This window comes from Oncorhynchus masou, unplaced genomic scaffold (genome assembly GCF_036934945.1).
Source record: "Oncorhynchus masou masou isolate Uvic2021 unplaced genomic scaffold, UVic_Omas_1.1 unplaced_scaffold_1281, whole genome shotgun sequence".
NCBI lineage: Eukaryota > Metazoa > Chordata > Actinopteri > Salmoniformes > Salmonidae > Oncorhynchus > Oncorhynchus masou.
In genome coordinates this window covers 1-21,634 of record NW_027002649.1, presented here as the reverse complement: position 1 = coordinate 21,634, position 21,634 = coordinate 1, and the positions used below count along the sequence as shown (strand labels likewise).

General features: G+C 44.5%; 1 protein-coding gene across 2 annotated transcripts in view; it reads right to left on the bottom strand.

Moving 5' to 3' along the window:
- LOC135530170 (ras-related C3 botulinum toxin substrate 2-like) overlaps window positions 1–16,867 on the bottom strand; it is a 73,854-nt gene extending 56,987 nt beyond the window's left edge. The window contains exons 1-4 of one of the 2 annotated variants that reach the window (XR_010453814.1): window positions 16,751–16,867; window positions 12,574–12,645; window positions 12,277–12,394; window positions 11,846–11,908 (exon numbers count right to left, since the gene is read on the bottom strand). Coding sequence is in view for 1 of the 2 variants with exons in the window: in XM_064958542.1 (XP_064814614.1) it covers window positions 11,846–11,908; window positions 12,277–12,394; window positions 12,574–12,645; window positions 16,751–16,785 (288 nt within the window). In the remaining variant the exon portion in view is untranslated. The remainder of the gene's footprint in view (window positions 1–11,845; window positions 11,909–12,276; window positions 12,395–12,573; window positions 12,646–16,750) is intronic. The other variant, XM_064958542.1, reaches the window with a different exon arrangement.
- Window positions 16,868–21,634: the final 4,767 nt, after the last annotated feature.

The window sequence follows — 21,634 nt, the reverse complement described above, 5'->3', positions numbered from 1 at the left end:
AAATATACTGTATGTATGTGGGTACACTGTGTCCTATGATAAATATACTGTATGTGGGTACACTGTGTCCTATGATAAATATACTGTATGTAGGTACACTGTGTCCTATGATAAATATACTGTATGTATGTAGGTACACTGTGTCCTATGATAAATATACTGTATGTAGGTACACTGTGTCCTATGATAAATATACTGTATGTAGGTACACTGTGTCCTATGATAAATATACTGTATGTATGTAGGTACACTGTGTCCTATGATAAATATACTGTATGTAGGTACACTGTGTCCTATGATAAATATACTGTATGTATGTAGGTACACTGTGTCCTATGACAAATATACTGTATGTATGTAGGTACACTGTGTCCTATGATAAATATACTGTATGTATGTGGGTACACTGTGTCCTATGATAAATATACTGTATGTATGTAGGTACACTGTGTCCTATGATAAATATACTGTATGTGGGTACACTGTGTCCTATGATAAATATACTGTATGTATGTAGGTACACTGTGTCCTATGATAAATATACTGTATGTGGGTACACTGTGTCCTATGATAAATATACTGTATGTATGTGGGTACACTGTGTCCTATGATAAATATACTGTATGTGGGTACACTGTGTCCTATGATAAATATATTGTATGTATGTGGGTACACTGTGTCCTATGATAAATATATTGTATGTATGTGGGTACACTGTGTCCTATGATAAATATACTGTATGTGGGTACACTGTGTCCTATGATAAATATACTGTATGTTGGTACACTGTGTCCTATGATAAATATACTGTATGTGGGTACACTGTGTCCTATGATAAATATACTGTATGTGGGTACACTGTGTCCTATGATAAATATACTGTATGTGGGTACACTGTGTCCTATGATAAATATACTGTATGTGGATACACTGTGTCCTATGATAAATATACTGTATGTATGTGGGTACACTGTGTCCTATGATAAATATACTGTATGTGGGTACACTGTGTCCTATGATAAATATACTGTATGTGGGTACACTGTGTCCTATGATAAATATACTGTATGTGGGTACACTGTGTCCTATGATAAATATACTGTATGTGGATACACTGTGTCCTATGATAAATATACTGTATGTAGGTACACTGTGTCCTATGATAAATATACTGTATGTGGATACACTGTGTCCTATGATAAATATACTGTATGTATGTGGGTACACTGTGTCCTATGATAAATATACTGTATGTGGGTACACTGTGTCCTATGATAAATATACTGTATGTAGGTACACTGTGTCCTATGATAAATATACTGTATGTATGTAGGTACACTGTGTCCTATGATAAATATACTGTATGTATGTAGGTACACTGTGTCCTATGATAAATATACTGTATGTATGTAGGTACACTGTGTCCTATGATAAATATACTGTATGTATGTAGGTACACTGTGTCCTATGATAAATATACTGTATGTAGGTACACTGTGTCCTATGATAAATATACTGTATGTATGTTGGTACACTGTGTCCTATGATAAATATACTGTATGTGGGTACACTGTGTCCTATGATAAATATATTGTATGTATGTGGGTACACTGTGTCCTATGATAAATATATTGAATGTATGTGGGTACACTGTGTCCTATGATAAATATACTGTATGTGGGTACACTGTGTCCTATGATAAATATACTGTATGTAGGTACACTGTGTCCTATGATAAATATACTGTATGTGGATGCACTGTGTCCTATGATAAATATACTGTATGTGGGTACACTGTGTCCTATGATAAATATACTGTATGTATGTGGGTACACTGTGTCCTATGATAAATATACTGTATGTGGGTACACTGTGCCCTATGATAAATATACTGTATGTGGGTACACTGTGTCCTATGATAAATATACTGTATGTGGGTACACTGTGTCCTATGATAAATATACTGTATGTGGGTACACTGTGTCCTATGATAAATATACTGTATGTATGTAGGTACACTGTGTCCTATGATAAATATACTGTATGTATGTAGGTACACTGTGTCCTATGATAAATATACTGTATGTGGGTACACTGTGTCCTATGATAAATATACTGTATGTGGGTACACTGTGTCCTATGATAAATATACTGTATGTGGGTACACTGTGTCCTATGATAAATATACTGTATGTGGGTACACTGTGTCCTATGATAAATATACTGTATGTGGGTACACTGTGTCCTATGATAAATATACTGTATGTGGGTACACTGTGTCCTATGATAAATATACTGTATGTAGGTACACTGTGTCCTATGATAAATATACTGTGTCGGTACACTGTGTCCTATGATAAATATACTGTATGTATGTGGGTACACTGTGTCCTATGATAAATATACTGTATGTATGTAGGTACACTGTGTCCTATGATAAATATACTGTATGTATGTAGGTACACTGTGTCCTATGATAAATATACTGTATGTATGTAGGTACACTGTGTACTATGATAAATATACTGTATGTATGTAGGTACACTGTGTCCTATGATAAATATACTGTATGTATGTAGGTACACTGTGTCCTATGATAAATATACTGTATGTATGTAGGTACACTGTGTCCTATGATAAATATACTGTATGTATGTGGGTACACTGTGTCCTATGATAAATATACTGTATGTATGTAGGTACACTGTGTCCTATGAAAAATATACTGTATGTATGTGGGTACACTGTGTCCTATGATAAATATATTGTATGTATGTGGGTACACTGTGTCCTATGATAAATATATTGTATGTATGTGGGTACACTGTGTCCTATGATAAATATATTGTATGTATGTGGGTACACAGTGTCCTATGATAAATATACTGTATGTGGGTACACTGTGTCCTATGATAAATATACTGTATGTAGGTACACTGTGTCCTATGATAAATATACTGTATGTGGGTACACTGTGTCCTATGATAAATATACTGTATGTATGTAGGTACACTGTGTCCTATGATAAATATACTGTATGTATGTAGGTACACTGTGTCTTATGATAAATATACTGTATGTATGTAGGTACACTGTGTCCTATGATAAATATACTGTATGTATGTACACTGTGTCCTATGATAAATATACTGTATGTATGTAGGTACACTGTGTCCTATGATAAATATACTGTAGTATGTAGGTACACTGTGTCCTATGATAAATATACTGTATGTATGTGGGTACACTGTGTCCTATGATAAATATACTGTATGTAGGTACACTGTGTCCTATGATAAATATACTGTATGTATGTAGGTACACTGTGTCCTATGATAAATATACTGTATGTATGTGGGTACACTGTGTCCTATGATAAATATACTGTAGTATGTAGGTACACTGTGTCCTATGATAAATATACTGTATGTATGTGGGTACACTGTGTCCTATGATAAATATACTGTATGTGGGTACACTGTGTCCTATGATAAATATACTGTATGTAGGTACACTGTGTCCTATGATAAATATACTGTATGTAGGTACACACATACACAAACACACTTGAGCATACGGATAGAAACTCAACACAAAGAGGAAGCATCATTCCATCATGTTGTGACCCATAGCAACACTATGATAATCTAGTATCGGCATAGAACAACATTTGCGGTATACGGACCCGGTCGTCATGGCGACAACAGTAAAACAGCAAGGAGAAACAAAAAACACAGAAATACTTTGGGCATTGGATGGAGAAGAGAGTGAAGGGGCAACAGAATTAACATGAGTGGATTGTGTAACGTGGGATAGCTATTGAAAAAAATCCTTACAAACAAGACTAGATATGTCTTAAAAGCCAGATCCAAATGGAGTGTTCTGAAGAGTCTCTTCAGATGAGAAGAGACTAAAAGGCAGTGGATTCTACTCAATAGAATGTGTGTGTGTGTCATTGTGACATCACTACTACTCTATCTGTGCGACACATAGTCTCATTCAATTAAAACTACGCATATGCACTAGACCAAGTATATCTACATGTACCCTGACATGGACTCCACCTGTGACCGCTACCAGGGGGACCAGCCACTTTACTGCCCAGGTTCTAGTCGTGTCCCATGATCAAACCATACCGGTTACATATGGTCCATACTCTGTCAGATGTTTGGGGATGACTAGGGAACTCTGCCCCCTAGAGGTTCTCCTCACCTTAACTCCAGCCGTGACAAGGTTATGAACAACAAAGTGTGATGTTGTTGCATGTGTTACCGTGCTGGTCAGATGGTTCCTCTTACTGGAACAACTGTAGTGCTCCATCACACACTACATCAGGGCTGCCAACTCATTTTGACCCTGGGGTCTCAATTGCTCCTCCACGAGGGCCAGAGGGAGGGCCACGCTGAAAATCGGTAACATTTAATCACCGTCAACATTTGGAAAAAATAGTCCTCTATCCATCGTTTAGGAATTTTGGATGCTCCCTAACTTTCTAGCTTTCATTTCGGTTATTATTAGCGAGATGGACACAGTCAAGAAACAGACCTCTTTTACACTACTTGGGAAGCCTGTCTGTTATACTTACACTGAACCAGTATGTCCTTTGGGAGGAAACATCATTGTTGATTGGTAACATAGAGCCAGGTTTTGCTACACCTCCGTTGTTACATGAAATACATGTGTTCTGATGTCTTTGTCTCATATTACCACTGATTTATTTATTCTTTCCTTAAATCAGACAAACATTGTGAGGGCCATTTGTTTTGAGGGGCAGGACATGGGTTTGGTGGGTTACTTTCTAAATGTAATCCATTACAGTTACTAGTTACCTGTCCAAAACTGTCATCAGTAGCGTAACTTTTGGAATACTCAAAACTCAGAAACGTAATCTGATTACTTTCACGCGTTTGGTGTCATCATAGTGGTCTCTGACTGGACAGACTCACTCAGCTGGAACAAACTTCAACTTCAATGTTTTTTAATGCTGATTTGAATGTTATGGATAAAACAGAAAGGTTTAATCAATTATTTTGTCACAAACATCCTTTATGATTTTCACGTAATCCAAGTAGTAATTACCTAGTTTTTCAAAAGTATCTGTAATTTGATTGCAATATTTTTGCTGGTAACATAACTGATTACAGTTACAGTTTTTTTTGTAATCAGATTACATTAAATCAGTTACTCCCTAACCCTGGGCGGGACTGCTCAACCCTTTTCCATAGGACCCTTGCTTGTACGGTTCTCTCCTCTGACCCTAACCTGGTTCACCTGACCTGGTTCATCTTACAACAAACATATATTTATTAACATCTGGGTCAGGAGCTAGAGGGGAGGACACACTGGGTGTGGGTCTCTGGGAGGGGATGGAGCGGCCTGGGAGTGGGTCTCTGGGGAGGGGTGGAGCAGCCTGGGAGTGGGTCTCTGGGGAGGGGATGGAGCGGCCTGGGAGTGGGTCTCTGGGGAGGGGGTGGAGCGGCCTGGGAGTGGGTCTCTGGGGAGGGGATGGAGCGGCCTTGGAGTGGGTCTCTGGGGAGGGGGTGGAGCGGCCTGGGAGTGGGTCTCTGGGGAGGGGGTGGAGCGGCCTGGGAGTGGGTCTCTGGGGAGGGGGTGGAGCGGCCTGGGAGTGGGTCTCTGGGAGGGGATGGAGCGGCCTGGGAGTGGGTCTCTGGGGAGGGGGTGGAGCGGCCTGGGAGTGGGTCTCTGGGGAGGGGGTGGAGCGGCCTGGGAGTGGGTCTCTGGGGAGGGGGTAGAGCGGCCTGGGAGTGGGTCTCTGGGGAGGGGGTGGAGCGGCCTGGGAGTGGGTCTCTGGGGAGGGGATGGAGCGGCCTTGGAGTGGGTCTCTGGGGAGGGGGTGGAGCGGCCTGGGAGTGGGTCTCTGGGGAGGGGGTAGAGCGGCCTGGGAGTGGGTCTCTGGGGAGGGGGTGGAGCGGCCTGGGAGTGGGTCTCTGGGGAGGGGATGGAGCGGCCTTGGAGTGGGTCTCTGGGGAGGGGGTGGAGCGGCCTGGGAGTGGGTCTCTGGGGAGGGGGTAGAGCGGCCTGGGTGTGGGTCTCTGGGGAGGGGATGGAGCGGCCTGGGAGTGGGTCTCTGGGGAGGGGATGGAGCGGCCTTGGAGTGGGTCTCTGGGGAGGGGATGGAGCGGCCTGGGAGTGGGTCTCTGGGGAGGGGGTGGAGCGGCCTGGGAGTGGGTCTCTGGGGAGGGGATGGAGCGGCCTGGGAGTGGGTCTCTGGGGAGGGGGTAGAGCGGCCTGGGAGTGGGTCTCTGGGGAGGGGGTAGAGCGGCCTGGGAGTGGGTCTCTGGGGAGGGGTGGAGCGGCCTGGGAGTGGGTCTCTGGGGAGGGGATGGAGCGGCCTGGGAGTGGGTCTCTGGGGAGGGGATGGAGCGGCCTTGGAGTGGGTCTCTGGGGAGGGGATGGAGCGGCCTTGGAGTGGGTCTCTGGGGAGGGGGTGGAGCGGCCTTGGAGTGGGTCTCTGGGGAGGGGATGGAGCGGCCTGGGAGTGGGTCTCTGGGGAGGGGGTAGAGCGGCCTGGGAGTGGGTCTCTGGGGAGGGGATGGAGCGGCCTGGGAGTGGGTCTCTGGGGAGGGGATGGAGCGGCCTTGGAGTGGGTCTCTGTGGAGGGGGTGGAGCGGCCTGGGAGTGGGTCTCTGGGGAGGGGGTAGAGCGGCCTTGGAGTGGGTCTCTGGGGAGGGGATGGAGCGGCCTGGGAGTGGGTCTCTGGGGAGGGGGTAGAGCGGCCTGGGAGTGGGTCTCTGGGGAGGGGGTGGAGCGGCCTGGGAGTGGGTCTCTGGGGAGGGGGTAGAGCGGCCTTGGAGTGGGTCTCTGGGGAGGGGATGGAGCGGCCTGGGAGTGGGTCTCTGGGGAGGGGATGGAGCGGCCTGGGAGTGGGTCTCTGGGGAGGGGATGGAGCGGCCTGGGAGTGGGTCTCTGGGGAGGGGATGGAGCGGCCTGGGAGTGGGTCTCTGGGGAGGGGATGGAGCGGCCTGGGAGTGGGTCTCTGGGGAGGGGATGGAGCGGCCTGGGAGTGGGTCTCTGGGGAGGGGATGGAGCGGCCTGGGAGTGGGTCTCTGGGGAGGGGATGGAGCGGCCTGGGAGTGGGTCTCTGGGGAGGGGATGGAGCGGCCTGGGAGTGGGTCTCTGGGGAGGGGGTAGAGCGGCCTTGGAGTGGGTCTCTGGGGAGGGGGTAGAGCGGCCTTGGAGTGGGTCTCTGGGGAGGGGATGGAGCGGCCTGGGAGTGGGTCTCTGGGGAGGGGGTAGAGCGGCCTGGGAGTGGGTCTCTGGGGAGGGGGTGGAGCGGCCTGGGAGTGGGTCTCTGGGGAGGGGGTAGAGCGGCCTTGGAGTGGGTCTCTGGGGAGGGGATGGAGCGGCCTGGGAGTGGGTCTCTGGGGAGGGGATGGAGCGGCCTGGGAGTGGGTCTCTGGGGAGGGGATGGAGCGGCCTGGGAGTGGGTCTCTGGGGAGGGGATGGAGCGGCCTGGGAGTGGGTCTCTGGGGAGGGGATGGAGCGGCCTGGGAGTGGGTCTCTGGGGAGGGGATGGAGCGGCCTGGGAGTGGGTCTCTGGGGAGGGGATGGAGCGGCCTGGGAGTGGGTCTCTGGGGAGGGGATGGAGCGGCCTGGGAGTGGGTCTCTGGGGAGGGGGTAGAGCGGCCTTGGAGTGGGTCTCTGGGGAGGGGGTGGAGAGGTTCCCTCACTATTTCAAACATTGCTGTCATATGACATGATTATGTGTTAATGTCTTTGTATTTGAACACTACAGAACTCCTGTGTGAAAATAAATAAACAACTATTGTTTAATATTAAAATTATTTTCTAAACATTGGCATTGTGTGGCGGGGCTGCCTGGCCCTCTCCTGGGGGACCCATCCCCGTGTGGCCCTCTCCTGGGGGACCCATCCCCGTGTGGCCCTCTCTTGGGGGACCCATCCCCGTGTGGCCCTCTCCCGGGGACCCAACCCGTGTGGCCCTCTCCCGGGGGACCCATCCCCGTGTGGCTACGGGCCCTCTGCTACGGGCCCTGACCCAATGCACCTGACATCTAATAGATATTTAACACCTTCATCGTCTGGTTGGGAGACGGAGCGGGGGCATGTCCGGGGGGGGGGGCTTCCTCACTATGGAGTCCTGCCATCAATATGTTCATAGTTTATTGCAGTATGAAAGAAGCCCTATTTGAGAATGTATGTCACACCACCAGCCTCTCTCCACCTGAAGAAGGAAATTATAGTTTTGTTATGTTGCATCGTTAAAGCTACAATCCTTAATCGAAACAATAACAAACGCCCCTGTTTCGCCAGACAGAGCTAAGGATGCAAGGATTGGCCATCCATGATATCAAATGTATAATTTTAAACATGGTTTGAGGCTATACAGTATTAGTTGACATTTGAGTTCAAAAACAAGCGTATATTTTGGGTTCTGATGGGGTACGACAGTTAAAGAGGATGGAGGATGGCCTTTACTTCAGCAGTAATAAATTCATGAACTTCTTTGAGGAAAAGATCATGATTATCAGAAAGCAAATGACGGACTCCTCTTTAAATCTGTGTATTCCTCCAAAGCTCAGTTGTCCTGAGTCTGCACAACTCTGCTAGGACCTAGGATCAAGAGAGACACTCAGGTGTTTTAGTACTATATCCCTTGACACAATGATGAAAATAATCATGGCCTCTAAACCTTCAAGCTGCATACTGGACCCTATTCCAACTGAACTAGTGAAACAGCTGCTTCCTGTTCATGACCCTCCTATGTTGAACATAATAAACGGCTCTCTATCCACCGGATGTGTACCAAACTCACTAAAAGTGGCGGTAATAAAGCCTCTCTTGAAAAAGCTAAACCTTGACCCAGAAAATATAAAAAACTATCGGCCTATATCGAATCTTCCATTCCTCTCAAAAATTTTAGAAAAGGCTGTTGCGCAGCAACTCACTGTCTTCCTGAAGACAAACAATGTATACAAAATGCTTCAGTTTGGTTTTAGACCCCATCATAGCACTGAGACGGCACTTGTGAAGGTGGTAAATTACATTTTAATGGCATCGGACCGAGGCTCTGCATCTGTCCTCGTGCTCCTAGACCTTAGTGCGGCTACCATCGATCACCACATTCTTTTGGAGAGATTGGAAACCCAAATTGGTCTACACGGAGAAGTTCTGGACTCGTTTAGATCTCATCTGTCGGAAAGATATCAGTTTGTCTCTGTGAATGGTTTGTCCTCTGACAAATCAACTGTAAATTTCGGTGTTCCTCAAGGTTCCGTTTTAGGACCACTGTTGTTTTCACTATATATTTTACCTCTTGGGGATGTCATTCGAAAACATAATGTTAACTTTCACTGCTATGCGGATGACACACAGCTGTACATTTCAATGAAACATGGTGAAGCCCCAAAATTGCACTCTCAAGAAGCATGTGTTTCAGACATAAGGAAGTGGATGGCTGCAAACTTTCTACTTTTAAACTCGGACAAAACAGAGATGCTTGTTCTAGGTCCCAAGAAACAAAGAAATCTTCTTTTGAATCTGACAATAAACCTTAATGGTTGTACAGTCGTCTCAAATAAAACTGTGAAGGACCTCGGCGTTACTGATCTCTCTTTTGAAGAACATATAAAGACTGTTTCAAGGACAGATTTTTTCCATCTACGTAACATTCCAAAAATCAGAAACTTTCTGTCCAAAAATGATGCAGAAAAATGTATCCATGCTTTTGTCATTTCTAGGTTAGACTACTGCAATGCTCTACTTTCCGGCTACCCGGATAAAACACTAAATAAACTTCAGTTAGTGCTAAATACGGCTGCTAGAATCCTGACTAGAACCAAACAATTTGATCATATTACTCCAGTGCTAGCTTCCCTACACTGGCTTCCTGTCAAGGCAAGGGCTGATTTCAAGGTTTTACTGCTAACCTACAAAGCATTACATGGGCTTGCTCCTACCTATCTCTCTGATTTGGTCCTGCCGTACATACCTACATGTACGCTACGGTCACAAGACGCAGGCCTCCTAATTGTCCCTAGAATTTCTAAGCAAACAGCTGGAGGCAGGGCTTTCTCCTATAGAGCTCCATTTTTATGGAATGGTCTGCCTACCCATGTGAGAGACGCAAAAATCGGTCTCAACCTTTAAGTCTTTACTGAAGACTCATCTCTTCAGTGGGTCTTATGATTGAGTGTAGTCTGGCTCAGGAGTGTGAATGTGAACGGAAAGGCTCTGGAGCAACGAACCGCCCTTGCTGTCTCTGCCTGGCCGGTTCCCCTCTTTCCACTGGGATTCTCTGCATCTAACTCTATTACAGGCTTAGAGGCAGAGTCACTGCCTTACTAGGCCTCTTTCATACCGTCCCTAGGAGTGGTGCGTCATGTGATCTCCCCCCTTGGGTTGTGCTGTGGTGGAGATCTTTGTGGGCTATACTCATCCTTGTCTCAGGATGGTAAGTTGGTGGTTGAAGATATCCCTCTAGTGGTGTGGGGCCTGTGCTCTGGCAAAGTGGGTGGGGTTATATCCTTCCTGTTTGGCCCTGTCCGGGGGTATCATCGGATGGGGCCACAGTTTCTCCTGACCCCTCCTGTCTCAGCCTCCAGTATTTATGCTGCAGTAGTTTATGTGTCCGGGGGCTAGGGTCAGTTTGTTATATCTGGAGTACTTCTCCTGTCTTATCCGATGTCCTGTGTGAATTTAAGTATGCTCTCTCTAATTCTCTCTTTCTCTCTTTCTTTCTCTCTCTCTCTCGGAGGACCTGAGCCCTAGGACCATGCCTCAGGACTACCTGACATGATGACTCCTTGCTGTCCCCAGTCCACCTGGCCGTGCTGCTGCTCCAGTTTCAACTGTTCTGCCTGTGATTATTATTATTTGACCATGCTGGTCATTTATGAACATTTTAACATCTTGGCCATGTTCTGTTATAATCTCCACCCGGCACAGCCAGAAGAGGACTGGCCACCCCACATAGCCTGGTTCCTCTCTAGGTTTCTTCCTAGGTTTTGGCCTTTCTAGGGAGTTTTTCCTAGCCACCGTGCTTCTACACCTGCATTGCTAGCTGTTTGGGGTTTTAGGCTGGGTTTCTGTACAGCACTTTGAGACATCAGCTGATGTACGAAGGGCTATATGAATCAATTTGATTTGATTTTGAGTTGATTTAAAGCTTATGAGGCATTTATAATAGCGTCTGCTAAATGACTTAAATGTAAATGTAAATGTATATTTTTCAAGAATCAATAGCTACATATGAGTAATTTATAAGTCCAAAAATGGATGTAGCAACGAAGGATTCTAGCTTTAATATGTGAAAACTAATAAAAAGAAGAATTAATATCTCAAATAAAAATGTCAAGGTCCTTGTTCCCAAGTGATGACGGCTGTTTTGTGTGTGTCGCATTTCACACCCACTGTTCTGTCGCAACGCTGAATAGACTTTGTAGACATAATGAAAAGATCTTGAAAATAATAATGAAAAGATGTTTAAATATATCCAAAGCGCTTTCACTGGACGAGAGGTGTGTGACGGAGGAGAGAGTAGGCTCGACACAGTAGGAGCAAACAGTCCCCCTGACAGTGTGGGGACACACCGCCATCTAGTGGTCACTACTAGGACATGCACTTTGAATCCTCACTCATTTCCGTTAGGGCTCAATTCAATTCACCCTCATACAGCTTTATGTTTTATGGAACTTAATTCAACTTCGGTTCAGTCAATTCTGCAGGCTGAATATTCAATTACCAATTAACATGTTGAAAAGACATTATGGAAAATAATTGGGAAATTCCAATGAATGAATGATTGAATTTTACAACGCCAACCCTGAATGTGATAGATACAGGTAGAATCTAGAGAGGATCACCTTGGCTCTGACGTTCTCGTAGGAGGCTGGGCTCACCAGAGAGAAACAGATGAGGAACACATCCTGAGAGAGAGAGAGAGAGAGAGAGAGAGAGAGAGAGAGAGAGAGAGAGAGAGAGAGAAAGCTCCATGCATTAGACTCAATTAGGTTTGTGTGTGTGTGTGTGTGTGTGTGTGTGTGTGTGTGTGTGTGTGTGTGTGTGTGTGTGTGTGTGTGTGTGTGTGTGTGTGTGTGTGTGTGTGTGTGTGTGTGTGTGTGTGTGTGTGTGTATGTGTGTGTAAATGATATATAAATGTGTGTGTGTGTGTGTCTATATTATATATAAATAAGTGTGTGTGTGTGTGTGTATATTATATATAAATAAACGTGTGTGTGTGTGTGTGTGTGTATATTATATATAAATAAATGTGTATGTGTGTGCTTGTGTGTACCGTCTGTGGGTAGGACAGTGGTCTCAGTCTGTCATAGTCCTCCTGTCCTGCTGTATCCCAGAGACCGAGGTTGACTGGCTTACTGTCCACCATCACATTGGCTGAGTAGTTATCAAAGCTGAGGGAGAGAACACACACACTTTTCTAGTGTACTGTACATATCAAGTGTGTGTGTGTGTGTGTGTGTGTGTGTGTGTATGCGGGTGTGTGTGTGTGTGTGTGTGTGTGTGTGTGTGTGTGTGTGTGTGTGTGTGTGTGTGTGTGTGTGTGTGTGTGTGTGTGTGTGTGTGTACTCACACAGTAGGGATATATTCTCCAGGGAAAGCGTTGGTTGTGTAGCTGATGAGAAGACATGTTTTCCCCACAGCTCTGAAACACACAGGGTAAATACACATCATTGTTTTCAATAGGACTCAATGGTCATTTAAATAGCTTTAACCTTAACCATTAGTGGGGGAAATGCAACATCCCACTGTGAAAACACTGGTTGAATCAACGTTGTTTCCATGTCATTTCAGGAAAAAAAAGACGTGATGACATTGAATCAACGTACAAAACTGATTGAATTTGCAAAAAGTCGTCAACTTTGAACCTAAATCCAATGACATGATGACATTTTTGTTGATTTCATGTTGAGTTCACGTTAGTTGATAACTCAACCAAATGTAAATCCAAACTAGACGTTGAAATGACGTCTGTGCCCAGTGGGAAACTGCACCGTTTCAACACATGAAATAGACAATGTAAACATTGAAGCATTTTCAAGGCTCTGATCCATATCCAACAGCTCAATCAAAGAACTCCAGTCTGAACAAAGGAAGCTGGGTTTGGCCATAAACAACAAGTAAGGATATTTCAAGGTGAATCAACCAATCACATTCCACTACCCCAACGTGTCCTGTCATGTCTCAACTTCCTCAACATCATTACTTGGGTTAGAACTACATCAGGGTGTTGAGTAATACGTGAACTATCATCTTTCTCATCGACGGACATCTTGTTTTTCCACTGAACCGTTGTTGAAGAAGACGTAGCATGGCCTTCTAGTATGACTACAGGTCTCTATCTCTCAGTCTATCTTCTTCCTCATTGGAAACAACCTGCATCTTCATCACATTAGGTATGAGAAAATAAACAAACACAAATACTCTGTCATTTTTCAGTTCGTCTTGTACTCAATATTTCCATTTGTGCCATTTTTACAAACACTCATATCCAGCGTGCTACTCACAGAGGTCACAGAGGTTGACAAGTGCTCATAACCACGGCAACCAGAGTAGGTCACATGGTTTACAGGAAGCCAGCTTGTGTTTTAGAGAGTGATGAGTCTGTCTGGGTTGTACCATAACCTCCTTCCTCCTTCACCAAAAACACTTGTTTAAGAGACAGACGCTGGGCAAAATGTCTTCATATTATTTGGCATATTACAAAACAGCTAATCGTGATAAACATACAACACTGTAATATATGAGCTAATGTTACAAGCAGGGGGCTTGTGTAAATGATGCTGACAAAATGTGCCAATGGGAACCGGGCCTGTATTCACAAAGCATCTCAGACAAGGCGTGCTGATCTAGGATCAGGTCCCCCATGTCTCGTTCTTTGTGATCTCAAAGCCTAAACTGATTCTAGATCAGCACTCCTACTCTGAGACACTTTGTGAATACGAGCCCTGATTAAAACGGTCAGCACTGAAAAACAGGAAATAGATCCTTTTTGGTATTTATCTCACATTCCCCATGTTCCATGTAGAACCCTTTCCACAGAGGGTTCTATATGGAACCCATGATCTCCCTCCCCTCCTTCTCTCTTACCACCCATCCCTTTACAATCACCTGTTTAGGTATAACATCTATTGAATAATAACCTGTGAAGTGAAGTCACCGATTACTGTACACTGAAAACAGGTTGTTTACACTCTCCATGTCCCAAATGGCACCCTATTCCCTACTTAGTGCACTACTTTTGTCCAGGGCCCATAAGGGTCTATATAGTGCACTACTTTTGACCAGCACCCCATCGGGAATAGGGTGTAATTTGGTACACAGACAATAACTGTCTGGACACTGATGTCCCCTCACCTTTGTATAGCTGATGGACTTCATGACACAATGAATATGACAACAACAACACTCCCCTCTCTGTAAGGCCATGTTCCGCTCTCCTAACAATATGACCTCTACCTCATCATCTCTCAGTGTCCTAGTAAACCAGGTCTAATAGGACACAGTCCTCTCCTAACAATATGACCTCTACCTCATCATCTCTCAGTGTCCTAGTAAACCAGGTCTGATAGGACACAGTCCTCTCCTAACAATATGACCTCTAGCTCATCATCTCTCAGTGTCCTAGTAAACCAGGTCTGATAGGACACAGTCCTCTCCTAACAATATGACCTCTACCTCACCATCTCTCAGTGTCCTAGTAAACCAGGTCTGATAGGACACAGTCCTCTCCTAACAATATGACCTCTACCTCATCATCTCTCAGTGTCCTAGTAAACCAGGTCTGATAGGACACAGTCCTCTCCTAACAATATGACCTCTAGCTCATCATCTCTCAGTGTCCTAGTAAACCAGGTCTGATAGGACACAGTCCTCTCCTAACAATATGACCTCTACCTCATCATCTCTCAGTGTCCTAGTAAACCAGGTCTGATAGGACACAGTCCTCTCCTAACAATATGACCTCTACCTCATCATCTCTCAGTGTCCTAGTAAACCAGGTCTGATAGGACACAGTCCTCTCCTAACAATATGACCTCTAGCTCATCATCTCTCAGTGTCCTAGTAAACCAGGTCTGATAGGACACAGTCCTCTCCTAACAATATGACCTCTACCTCATCATCTCTCAGTGTCCTAGTAAACCAGGTCTGATAGGACACAGTCCTCTCCTAACAATATGACCTCTACCTCACCATCTCTCAGTGTCCTAGTAAACCAGGTCTGATAGGACACAGTCCTCTCCTAACAATATGACCTCTACCTCATCATCTCTCAGTGTCCTAGTAAACCAGGTCTGATAGGACACAGTCCTCTCCTAACAATATGACCTCTACCTCACCATCTCTCAGTGTCCTAGTAAACCAGGTCTGATAGGACACAGTCCTCTCCTAACAATATGACCTCTACCTCACCATCTCTCAGTGTCCTAGTAAACCAGGTCTGATAGGACACAGTCCTCTCCTAACAATATGACCTCTACCTCACCATCTCTCAGTGTCCTAGTAAACCAGGTCTGATAGGACACAGTCCTCTCCTAACAATATGACCTCTACCTCATCATCTCTCAGTGTCCTAGTAAACCAGGTCTGATAGGACACAGTCCTCTCCTAACAATATGACCTCTACCTCATCATCTCTCAGTGTCCTAGTAAACCAGGTCTGATAGGACATCTTGGGGTCCAGTGTTTTAACATACCTCACAGTTCCATGAATTCACAGACAACGTCAAGAATGAGAACAGAAATGGGGGCCTCCATACAAACTGTAGATGAAAACCCTGACTTTTGTCTCTGACCCATCAAACAAACTGTGTGTGACATGACACACCTTTGAGTTGCAAAACACAACCTTGAACATGTCAGACAAGTGAACTGAAATCAAGCTGTACACACTATAGATAGGAGGACTGGTCCATGTGTTATGACCATCAATTACAGAGATTTACCAACCACTCTATTCTATTCTATTATGAGCCAATCAAATCACTCCTTCATGATGTGTGTATTTACCTTGTTTCAGCTGCTCTGAACAACACATGTTGTGCTTCCCAAATGGCACTCTATTCCTTATATAGTGCCTTCCTGTTGAACAGGGCCCAGGGGCTCTGGTGAAAAGTAGTGCACTACATAGGGAATTAGGTGCCATTTGGGACACTGTCCCAGTGATCCTCTTACATGGCAGCATTTTAAATGCATGTCCTGGCGTGTACTATACAGCTGCTATGACTGTGTTGGTTTCTCCTATCCACAACCACGACTGTCCCATGTTACATAGTGTTCTATTCTGCCATACGAGTCCATTGAAGTTGGCTTTGGGGTTCAGATTCAATAGAGCTGGATGAAAGATAGTAGTTGTCTGTTAGTCAACTAATGATGAACTAGGTAATGAGTCGTAGGGAACTGCAGTAACTGCGGAAGCTATTTTAACTCTATATCTTTTGGATAGACCTGATCAGTGGTGTCAACACACCTCTGGGTCTCTCAACAGACTCATGTTCATAATCTGTTACATGATTTGTGAATGGAAATATCTGTACACATATTTCTGTAGATGTAAAAAGAGAACAGAAAGAGAAGCACTTGAAGTCACCCAGGACAGAGAAAGTGAAGACATCAACAAGCATCCACTCTTGGCTTCACATACTGAGAGGCCAATACAACTCCTACAGGGTTCGATCGCTCCTTGAACCAATGACTAAATCACAGCACTAAGATATCATGTGATAAAAAATAAAATGAAAAACACTTACCCATCTCCCACAACAACACATTTGATAGCCTGCATCCTGCCTAGCTTCAGTCAGCTCCCGCTTCTCTCTGTGCAACAGTCTGTCAGAGTTTCAGACAGAGAAAATAACTGCAACTCAACGCCTCATGCAACAGCAGGAAGTTGCTACAGCACTCACCTCTCTCTCTCTCTCTCCCCTCTCTCCCTCTCAATTACTGAGTAATCTCTCTCTCCCTCTCAATTACTGAGTAATCTCTCTCTCTCTCCCTCTCTCCCTCTCAATTACTGAGTAATCTCTCTCTCTCCCCTCTCTCTCTCTCTCTCTCCCTCTCAATTACTGAGTAATCTCTCTCTCTCTCTCTATCTCTCTCTCTCTTGATTACTGAGTGATCTCTCTCTCTCTTCCCCCCTCTCTCTTTCTCTCTCTCTCTCTATTACTTGAGTAATCTCTCTCTCTTCCTCTCTCTCTCTTCCTCTCTCTCTCTCTCTCTCTCTCTCAATTACTGAGTAATCTCTCAATTCAATTCGCTTCATTGGCATGAAGTAATAATGTACATATTAGCTTCTTTTAGATATTTACAATATAAAAATTAATAAAAATGAGAATCAAAAGTGTCAACGGAACAACAGTATCAACAATAACCAAGTGTCAAAATAACCATACATTGAACAACAACAATAAGCATACAGTAGAGTACATGTGCAGGTTGATTGGTCTGTCAGACACTGTCCCTCATCTTATGGCAGGCAGCAATGTAGTGCGCTGCCAACCCACAGCTCTCTGTGTCCTCCCCCAACAGGAAGGGTAGCCTATCCTCATCAGAGAGGTCTTTGAGACCTTGAATAAGGATTTCAAATTTGGGAAAATGACACTCTCTAATTGTTTTATATTTTTGACATCAATGGCAAGGCTGTGCTCACTGAGCCTGTACTTTGTCAAGGTTTTTCTAAGGTTTTGATCAGTAACCATGGTCAAATATTTAGCTACGATGTACTGTCGATTTAGGGCCAGATAGCACTGCATTTTGCATTGTGCTTGTGATTGTGTTTCCCAATAAGCAATATAGTTTAGTTTTGACTGTGTTGTAATTTGGTTTATCCTGATTGATTGGATGTTCTGGTCCTGAGGCTTCAGTGTTAGTAGAACAGGTTTGTGAACTCAGGACCAGCTGGATGAGGGAACTCTTTTCTTTCTTTTCTCAGCTCTTGGCATTGCAGGGCTTGGTCTCTCTCTCCCTCTCTCTCTCTCTCTCTCTCCCTCTCTCTCCCTCTCTCTGCCTCTCTCTCTCTCTCTCTATCGATCACTGAGTGATCTCTCTCTCTCGATCACTGAGTGATCTCTCTCTATCGATCACTGAGTGATCTCTCGCTTTCTCTTCCTCTCCCTATCTCCGTCTCTCTCTGTCTCTCTTTCTCTCTCTCTTTCACTGTTGCAGCATGCACAAACACACATACACAGACCCCCCCCCCCACACACACACACAGCAAAGATAGCCTGCCATCACACATTGAAATGCAAGATATGTTTGAAATATTCATCATACATTTTCAAATACATTATAATCATCATCATCATCTTCATCGTCACTGACTCTTTCAATGAAAATAAGTTGCTATAAATAACTTTTGGGCCTTGTTGACTGAACTGTAATGGTAATGTAAAAACACTAGAGGGCGTTTTGGTGCAATTTATCAAGGAGGAACCGTTTTCTTTCCCTCAGTCTGTTTTTGGTTAATTATGTTCAACGTGTCAATAACCACTTCGTGAAAGTCTATTTATACATTACACAAAATACAATAGCCTACTCGTCATTTTGATTATAACATTTGTTTCGTTTTCAAGTAAACACTTTACTGTAAACTGTAACATAAATCTACATTGAGGCAGTTGCTACATCATTGCGGATATAGCAACTTCTGTTCTGACGACGTTGATTTTCACAAGTAGCCTCGAGCCTATAATGTGACGGGAGAGAGAGGGTGTGTTGCAACAAGATACTCTTGACTGTCACTTTACATTATTGAGCTGTGGAGTTTGCATGGATGAAACCGGTTTGTTACTTTGTAATGTTTAAATACCTGTAGGTTATAGGGTCCGTAGGCTACCGAGTTTGACCGTTTCTCCTGTGTGCCAATGACCGATTGCCAAATGGGTAAGTTACATTTACATTTAAGTCATTTAGCAGACGCTCTTATCCAGAGCGACTTACAAAGTTCACTTTTTAAAGTTGTTATTGCATTTCAATTCAGGTCTAAAATGTTATTCTCACCTGTGAATAGAAGCATTGCTACCAAAAGTAATCATAGTGGTAGGCATTATTATCTTGAATTACCCTACCTGTTTTTAACATTATTGTAGCAGATTTTTTACAAATTAATATACGTTTTCATGGTCTTGCAAGAGGAACTATGTCCTTTCCTTCCTTTCCACTGACATCCCTCCTGTTTCGAAACACTGTGAAGAATGATCATGACAGAAAGGGGAATGGTAACACCTTGATGAATGAACCACTACTTCATGCTCAGTTGTCATGGCACCTAAAAGGATGGAGGACTTATTGTAGCCCGAGTGACAGTCTGTTTGTGGTATCATACCAAGTCCTTGTCACTCATTGCCATCATAGCCATGAGTTGACAACAGCACAGACATGTCTGGGATCTGGCTTGTTTTATTACGTATTACATAAATATAGCATCTCCAAACTTCATTTCCTTGAGATACAAAAAAGGTTATTATGTAGCTAAATTGCATTTATTGTTAAAATGCATTTTAAATTATGACATAAATATGTCATCCCAAAACTTAATTTCATGGAGTTACACGGATTATTTTGAAGCTAAATAGTATTTTGGTCATGTCAGTGTGTGAGTTTCGGGTCATATTCCAGGCTGTATGAAGGCTGTAGAACAGAGAACTAGTGGTTAGCTATTTAACAGCTGTATAATACCCATATCTAACACTAACTAACCAAAACTGCTGCTTGTTGATATTTTTCTTTAACCTCTTAAGTTAGAGCCAACACCCTCCTCTGGTTCGCATGGATGCATGCCTACACACACACACACACACACACACACACACACACACACACACACACACACACACACACACACACACACACACACACACACACACACACACACACACACACACACACACACACACACACACACACACACACACACACACACACACACACACACACACACACACACACACACACACACCCATGGCTCATGGTTGCCATGCTTGGATGAAGATAAACGACGTGAGTTTGGTTAGCTCTTTGCAGTTCTTTTATATTCCTCCTAATGCATTACTTTTCACAGCTTCACAAACACATAGAAAACATGGTGTGTATGGATATCTAGCCTGCTATAAATGAACTGGGTAATATCACATCCGCTATTGCATTAACACAGTAGCTCGTGCATTTGCATACCACACACAAAGTTAGGAGCCGAGAGCTCATCAGGTAGGAGTATCGACAGACAGTTGTGGGATGAAGGGTTGTGAAAGAGAGAGTGGAAACACAATGTGATGGGATACCTGTGCGCTGTATCTGAATGGCTTGTGGTGATGACTGGTATCGTTCCTATGAACGCTACTAGTCATATTCTGTCCTTCTTCCTGTTCATTTGATGCTAAATCTCTTCTGTGGCCGGTTCAGTGGTTTCTCTGTAATGTGCTTTTCATTTGGTTAAGATTATCTTGCAGATGTACGTAACAGGGATTTGTTTTTAACTGTCGGCCATCTGATGAGATGTTGTGGACTTCTGGTGCTTTTGAACGGACGCTTCTTCCTCTTCCTCCTCCATTGTCCTCCTCTTTTTGTCATCATCCTCCTCATGTTCTTCTTCTTCTCCTCTTTCTCCTCTTCCTTTTCAATCCACTCTCCTCCCTCTTCCTCCATCTCTTCTCTCCTTCTCTTCCTCCATCTCTTCTCTCCTTCTCTTCCTCCATCTCTTCTCTCCTTCTCTTCTGCCATCTCTTCTCTCCTTCTCTTCCTCCATCTCTTCTCTCCTTCTCTTCCTCCATCTCTTCTCTCCTTCTCTTCCTCCATCTCTTCTCTCCTTCTCTTCCTCCATCTCTTCTCTCCTTCTCTTCCTCCATCTCTTCTCTCCTTCTCTTCCTCCATCTCTTCTCTCCTCCCTCTTCCTCCATCTCCTTCTCTCCTTCTCTTCCTCCATCTCTTCTCTCCTTCTCTTCTCTCCATCTCTTCTCTCCATCTCTTCCTCCTTCTCTTCCTCCATCTCTTCTCTCATCCTTCTTCCTCCATCTCTTCTCTCCTTCTCTTCCTCCATCTCTTCTCTCCTTCTCTTCCTCCATCTCTTCTCTCCTCCCTCTTCCTCCATCTCTTCTCGGCTTCTCTTCCTCCATCTCTTCTCTCCTCCCTCTTCCTCCATCTCTTCTCTCCTTCTCTTCCTCCATCTCTTCTCTCCTCCCTCTTCCTCCATCTCTTCTCGACTTATCTTCCTCCATCTCTTCTCTCCTCCCTCTTCCTCCATCTCTTCTCTCCTCCCTCTTCCTCCATCTCTTCTCGCCTTGTCTTCCTCCATCTCTTCTCTCCTTCTCTTCCTCCATCTCTTCTCTCCTTCTCTTCCTCCATCTCTTCTCGACTTCTCTTCCTCCATCTCTTCTCTCCTTCTCTTCCTCCATCTCTTCTCTCCTCCCTCTTCCTCCATCTCTTCTCGACTTCTCTTCCTCCATCTCTTCTCACCTTCTCTTCCTCCATCTCTTCTCTCCTCCCTCTTCCTCCATCTCTTCTCTCCTTCTCTTCCTCCATCTCTTCTCTCCTCCCTCTTCCTCCATCTCCTTCTCTCCTTCTCTTCCTCCTTCTCTTCTCCCCTCCTTTTCCTCGATCTCCTTCTCTTCTCCTCTCTCCTCTTTACCATCTCTTTCTCT